Below are 7,365 nucleotides of genomic sequence, written 5' to 3' on the forward strand. Positions count from 1 at the left end.
ATTCAAATGGAGAGTTTAAGAAGAAATCAGGAGGGAGGGCATAAGTGACAAATTGAGTTAGAGAAATTCAAAATTTAAGAGTTTCAAACATAGAAAGAGAAACAAAGGAGAATTATTTTTAAGGAAATGTTTTAAGGAGCAAAACCTTTTAGTTTACCCTCAGCCCAGTTGGCCTTTAGACTGTTTTTGAATTGGCTACACTGACACAAGCAGCAATAAGATAAAAGCAAAATACTGCGGATGCTGGAAATCTAGAACAAAAACAAAAATACCTGGAAAAACTCAGCAGGCCTGACAGCATCTGCGGAGAGGAACACAGTTAACGTTTCGAGTCCGAATGACTCTTCATCAGAACTAAGGAAAAATAGAAAAGAGGTGAAATATAAGCTGGTTTAAGGGGGAGGTGGGACAGGTGGAGCTGGATAGAGGGCCAGTGATAGGTGGAGATTGCCAAAAGATGTCATAGACAAAAGGACAAAGAGGTGTTGACGGTGGTGATATTAGCTAAGAAATGTGCTAATGGGGACATTAAGGGTAGAAAGCAGGACGAGCAAGGGACAGATAGCCCTGGGGGGGGTGGGGTGGGGGGAAGGGATCGAAATAGGCTAAAAGGCAGAGATAAAACAATGGATGGAAATACATTTAGAAATAATGGAAATAGTTGGGAAAAGAAAAATATATATAAATTATTGGAAAAAGGGGGATCAGAAAGGGGGCGGGGATGGAGGAAAGAGTTCATGATCTAAAGTTGTTGAACTCAATAATGACTGAATATTCGGACTTGTATCCCTCACGAGCAGCAACAAACCTGTCCCTGTGAAGCAAAATGGCTGGAGTGGCAGTCGACTTCCTTAAAAAGTTCATTTAGTAGAAGGTTCATGGGTTATTGTTGCAAAGAGTATTTCTGCTGATAAGCATTATGTCCTTAGACTAAATGTGTTAGAGAGTGAAAGAGAGTAAACAGAAAGCACTGGGTGTTTTGGGTAGAAATGTGGCATCTGAACTGGACTATTGTGCATTTGGTGTCAGTGACCACTGAGCAGGGTCAGCAGAATTTAATGATCCCCTCCCCGGAGGTGAGTTTGGAGGTGGGGGGTGGTATTTACTCGGGCAAGAGGGTATGGAATGGGGACCTCGCTACCTTCCTGCCTCTGCCCCATGAAGTGTGGGTGGGAATAATCATGAGCAGCCTTCCTGCCTGGACACCAACTGAGATCTGTAATTAATGCTGCCCCCCACTGGCGGGAAGGGGAGTTGTCATGCAGGGAGTCTGAGAAGCAAATACCGTTGGATTTGATTGCAGGCTCTTGGGGAGAAGGGAGGGGATCCCTTGTTCAAAGATATTCTGCCTGATTGAGGATCCAGAAACAGGGAAGAGGGGAGCCTGCTGAAAGCCACCCCCTGCCCTTGCCTTTGACCCCTCTCCTGCAACACCCACCCTGCAACCCCCATCCTGTCCTCCTCACTCACCTTTGGGCCGAGGTCTCTGTGTTTCTGGGCCTCTGGTGGAGTGCCATTGCTCCTGGTGGCACTGGGCAATGGAGAGCTGCTGGTCTCTGATTGGCTGGCAACTCTTAGTGGGGTGCAATCTCCACTCCAGGGGTCCTTAACCCTGGCAAAGGCCCAACGCTGGTCACTTAATGCTGCGGGTCTTCGACAACAGAGGCAATGTGGGGCTCCTGCTTGTTCTCCAGCTGACGGGCGGGACCCTCATAGTAAACATTAAATTAAACATTTGTGTGAAGAAGTGCTACCGAGCATCACCCCTGACCAGCCGAACTCTAATCGTAAGGTTCTTTTGGATTTCCCGCCAGAGAAGAGTTTCCCTCCATCCTCCCTATCTTTCCTCATTCATCTTAAACAGCTCCATGATATCACTCCTTAACCTTCTATAATCAAGCCTTGAGTATGTAATCTGTCGTCCTCATGAACCAGATGGATTTTTACGACAATCTGGTACCTTTGTAGTCACTGTTACTGCAATCGGCTGCTTCCAGATTTATTTTAATTAATTGAATTTAAAATCTCCCACCTGATTTGAACTTGTGCCTGCAGAGCATTCCTCCAGGCCTCTGGATTACCAGTCCAGTAACATTACGCTACCATTCCCACTATCTCACACCATTGTTGAAGTAGAGTCAATAGACTCTTTTAAAAGGGAGTTAGGTGGTTCTTTTGAAAAAATATTGTAAAGGAATGTGGGGAGTCAGCAGGAAGATATGCCTGGATGGCTTCTGGAGAGTAACACCAATGGAGACTTGATAAGCCGAATGGCGATAAACTTTACAATAGGCTTCCAGTAACTTCATTAGTAGGATGGGCCATCGTATGCTAAAGTAGCAGTCATATATTATGTTGTGTGAACTCTGCAGAGTTTTTAAGTTCCTAGAATAAAGATAATCAGTTTGAATATTGGATGTGTTAAGACCCCCAGCTAAGGTTACCCCTGGACAAGCCTGATCCCAGAGTGGAACCCAGCTTTATAGATCCTAACTTTGAATTTGTTTGTTTAGTTGTGGAGAGTAGCTTCTGAACAGAGTCACTGGTGTCAGCTGATGAACTTTTAACAGCAAAATAAGTTATTTATCAAACAAGAAAAGATGAACTATATTACAATACTCCCTTACCCCCAACTATACCTTTACAGATCTACAGATTTGTAAGGATAACACAAGTAACAAAAGCTATCTTATACTTTAATGTTCACAGTAAACATGCAGTCCATGTACCAATAGGCACCCTGTGGTCAGGCACACCACACTCTGAAACCAAGTGACAGATGCCACCCCAGGCAGATGCTATGGACCTCTCCTCAACTCCCCGCCCCCCCCCCCAGATGCTTGTCACACTGTGAGCCAACTGGTCTTGCTGAACTCTGTCTTTCACTCGAGGGTTTCCAATCTCCACTGTCCAATAACTTGCTTTGGAAACTTCTCGCAAACCGACACTTTCTCTCAGATGCCTTCCGCAAAGGCTCACCTCTAGGGTTTTGAACTCTCCTTCTGATGTTCCTCTTCCCTTGGTCACCACATGCATTCAAGCTGTCTTCCACGCACTTTGTCATCGGCTCAGCCGAAAACAGTACCACTGCCTCTGTTATGGCACAGCAGATGGTAAATGCTGAGCTGCTCAAATCCCAGAGGGAAACTTGAAACAGCTTCCACAACTGTTTTACAATTTGTATTTTTATTTCGAGATGCGTGCCTTGAATTAATTAGTAATAGAGGTTTTTTACAAAACTAAATTAAAGATTTATTAATAGTAGAACAGATTTTAAGCATATACATATGTCTACAAATTACTACTATAACAACTGCTAAATCCCCTAATTAATCTGACTCCCAGTTACACCTCTGTTAAGGCAACAGTAAAACAAATAGAATTAAACAGACCCAGGCAAAGCACACAATACCCTAGACAGTGATATTCAAAGTGAGTTTTCTTAGCTTTGGTTCCTGTACACAGCAACTTAATGCATAAAGGTTGGAGGCTTTTCGCTCTTGTGTTAGATCTTAGAATGCCTTCCCCCTTGTACACAACTTCATCTCCTTTATACATGTTTCTCCCTTTTTAATGTAGATCCCATTGTTCCAATATGTCTTTGCAATTTTACTTTTTCCATAACATAAATCTTCCATAGTATTCATATTATCAGTAAGCTTTTTGAAAATTAAACACACTGTTTGACCTAGCTTCATATGGCAAGGTGTAACACCTTACCATCTCTTTGAAATTCACTACTCTGGTTTATCTAAAAATGCAAATGTTCCTCACATCTCATACTCTAAAGCTTCAGCCATCTTTACGTATTTAGCATTTCAAACCTAGTTTCCATTATAATCATTCAAAAGCTCCAGACTAGTTGTCTCTAATTCCATTAAATCCTCCCCACACACATACACACAGAGGAATTAATCCAAACTCCACTATTAACCTACCTTTACAATAAATCACAATAATGTTATGAAAATTATTATAGTTTCATGACAGTTTCACTTGCCCACAGCAAAGAGTTACAGACCTTCAGTTATCTCTCTGGACCTCCTTGCCTCTTGCAAGCTGTTCTCACTTTATATCTGCTTTCTGCAGCTTTTGTCTCTTTAAATCTGAAGCGTGGAGCCTTTTTCTCTCTGCCCCTCACTCTTAACTTCACGTAACATTTTCCAGGTTCCTGTCCTCCTTTGACTAGAAAATCTGCTTTGGACTTTCCTCTGTTTCTGTCTCACTCCTTTGGCCTTGGGACCTTTTGGAAAATCTGCAGCTCCCTCTCGCAGTGTCCAGTCTTTCTGGGGCCCTGGCTTCAAACTGAACTTAAAACTGCTATTTCTTTAGTTGTACTGTATATGTCTGTGGGAGGGACCAGCCTCTCTGCACTCCAGTTGCTAGGCAACAGCACTGTTTTTTTTCTACTCTTGTGTTCGCTTAACTTCTTAAGTCTAAAACTCTCATTAGAAATGCAATCACCTGTTTAAAGAGAACTAAAACTCAATTTGCCCTTTCTTAACACACACAGAAATACAAATCAAACTCAATCTTTAAAGCTAAAACTCATTCCTAACATCTACAAATCCCAAAATAACTTTCTTAAACTTACTCTATTTCCTAACCGATGTTTTTAACAAAATTTCAAATAGATGCAGTTTCTGCAAGATCTTGTACATCTCATTTCAAATTTTGAATGATGAGCATTTTTAAATGGAGTTCAATGACATGGGAACTGTATAATGCTTCTACGTGCAGAATCTCTGAATAACTTTTGACTTTGTTTTTAACTACTTTCTTCCAGTTAGAAAGATGTCAGCATTTTTTTGCTGAAGAAACTATTAATTTGCATGGATTATTTATATCTGTTTTCGTGCAGGTTTCGGCAATTTGTGTCTTTACCCTTGGCAAACAGAATATTCTGCTCAGACTGTCAGATTTTGTTGCTTCCTGAAGAGTGGGACCAGCACTCGTCTCACCGTCTGATTGGAGACGTCTCTCTCGGTCAGCTGAAAAGACCCAGCCATTTGCTGCTTCCGCTCGAGAATAAGAAGACTAATGCTCAGTACCTGTTCGCTGACCGCACTTGCCAATTCTTATTGGATTTAATTGTTTCATTGGGCTTTAGAAGGGTGCTGTGTGTTGGAACGCCACGGTATGTCAGTGTTAATGAAGTATTTCAAGCTGTGACTCTCTTTATCTCCCTGCACTACAACATCTTAAACCCAACCAATGAGCCAATAATTTCCCTGATATCTGTCTGACTTTAGAATTCTGTAAACTAGTGGTGCCAGCTAATAGGAAGCCACGTTCCTGTGAGGCATTTCCAAGGTAAATGAGGCAAAAATCTAATAGACTTAGGTAAAGATTTTAGCAGAACAATTTTTAAGAGAATCGCACCATACACATCATGGTAACCCTAATTTGCTGGATTGGACTCTTCACCATGAAGACCCGGTTTTAAAAAGAAATTGGAACATAAGTTGCTAGCCCCAATACTCCCCATCCCCAATGACTGAGGTAAAAGCAGCTTCAGTGATGGCATCCAATTTTAGTTCCTAGCTTGTGACAAGTTTCCGATCTTAACTATTTTGCTGTGAAGCGGTGCTGTGTAGAGGGCGCATTCCTTTTCACGAGTAAAGAAAGGAAATCTGAGGAATAGATAATCCTAGTCTGTGTATACCTCCTGTTGGCCCATGTGGAGCAACGTTAGTAGATGTACAAGGTCAGGTTGTTTACAAGTGTTGAATGGGCTAGAAAGAAATCAAAAGATAAATTTCTTTCTTTATTTTCCCCCCACTGTCCTCTCTGATGGCGATGAATGGTTTTGGGGTGCAGTTCCTCGAGTCTTGGCTGCTCGCTGATGCCTCACTCATCGGTTCATTCTTTAAATATAACAACAACAGGCAGCAGGCCGTTTCACTACAGTTCATTTAAAGAAAAGTTAAAATGTGTATATTGTGTTGGTACAAATGGATAGAATTGAAATCTTTGTGCAGAGGAACTGAACATTTCCTGAAATTATAACTTCAATTCCTACAAATCTGTTCTATTGCAGTAATTCGCATGCAAGTTATTTTCATTTTTCCCAGATGTAATTATTCTCGCTGTAAAATTTCTATTAAGTTCAGTCTCCTCAGCCTTTGTCTCTGATATCAGTTTCATCTTGGTGACTAGCTTTCACAGAGAGCTGAACTTTAACACCCACAAATTGATTGGTTGGGTTAGATATTAACATTTTTTGATCCTGAAACCTGAACCCAACATACCTCCAAAATGTTCACTTCTTGGTTAAGCAGAGGTGGGACATGGGAGTGGGTTAGCAATTTAAATATTTTAATGAGGCTGCCAGCCTCTTATTTAACCTTCTGTAAAACCTGCAAAGTAGCTGGACAGACTTGCCAAGCCTAGGGAAGCCAGGCAGATGAAGGAAGTTGTGGATAGCTTCAAGGAGAGGGGAACAGCCTTTATGGCATGATAGCACTGCTGATGGATCTTCAACAGGTATGCTGCTTCCCTCCCCATCCTCTCCCTACCCCAGCACCTTGAGCTTCCCACCAAGGAACCTCCCTTGCAACAACCCCCAGAGTTGGAATGCTCTAAGATTAGGGATTGGACTCTGCCGCCAGCATGGATTGGACTTGCCTATTCCTGAACCCACTCTGCCTGTCTGGAAGTCAAGGCTGGAAGTCAAGCCTGCCAATCAGGCTGAACATATCAAGTATAAAAGAAATGTGTGGTGAAGTTAAAACTCCGCAGTATTGGGGAAACTCGGACTCCTGGATTCCTTTCCGAAATCTTGCTCTCCATTAAATATCCGGACGTGAAACCTCTTTGAGCAGTACTGATATAATTCACAAGCGTAATTCAAAACTGGTTGCCATGCCAAGTGGATTTATTAAAGTATGGAGATGACAATTGTTCTATAAAGTTAATGGTAATTCTTGGATTAATTTTCAGGCTACATGAGCTAATAAGGGTGCACCAATCTGAAAAGAAGGAACCAGTTATAAAGAGTCAGCTTCTGGATATTGATTTCAGGTAATGTTATATTCTGTTCCTATTTTTAAATGTTTGGAATTAATTTATATGCTTTCCAAGTTAAGGTATGTCAATGCTGGGAAATTCAACACTCCTTTCTGCTGTCACTCATTGTGAGCATCATGCACTCCCAGTTCAGCTCTAGCACTTGCAAATGTAGAATTTTGTTTTTGTTGCTTTAACCTGAAATCTCAGAAGAATATCGGAATTGGAGTATTGATTTTCCACACCAGACAACCTTGTGACTTCTCTAAGTGCAAAAAAAAAGGCGTTGAATTAAGTGTGGTTTTGTTGAGGGACCATGCCCACTAGGAGTTGCATTGAGAATCCCCAAACTTATTC

General features: G+C 41.7%; 1 protein-coding gene across 1 annotated transcript in view; it reads left to right on the forward strand.

The window, feature by feature from the left end:
- zcchc4 (zinc finger, CCHC domain containing 4) overlaps nt 1–7,365 on the forward strand; it is a 103,951-nt gene that overhangs the window by 27,338 nt on the left and 69,248 nt on the right. Inside the window, exons 4-5 of the mRNA XM_078545840.1 lie at nt 4,862–5,137; nt 6,943–7,023. Of these exons, the coding sequence (XP_078401966.1) occupies nt 4,862–5,137; nt 6,943–7,023 (357 nt within the window). The remainder of the gene's footprint in view (nt 1–4,861; nt 5,138–6,942; nt 7,024–7,365) is intronic.

The sequence above is a fragment of the Cetorhinus maximus genome, chromosome 1 (genome assembly GCF_964194155.1).
Source record: "Cetorhinus maximus chromosome 1, sCetMax3.hap1.1, whole genome shotgun sequence".
Lineage (NCBI taxonomy): Eukaryota > Metazoa > Chordata > Chondrichthyes > Lamniformes > Cetorhinidae > Cetorhinus > Cetorhinus maximus.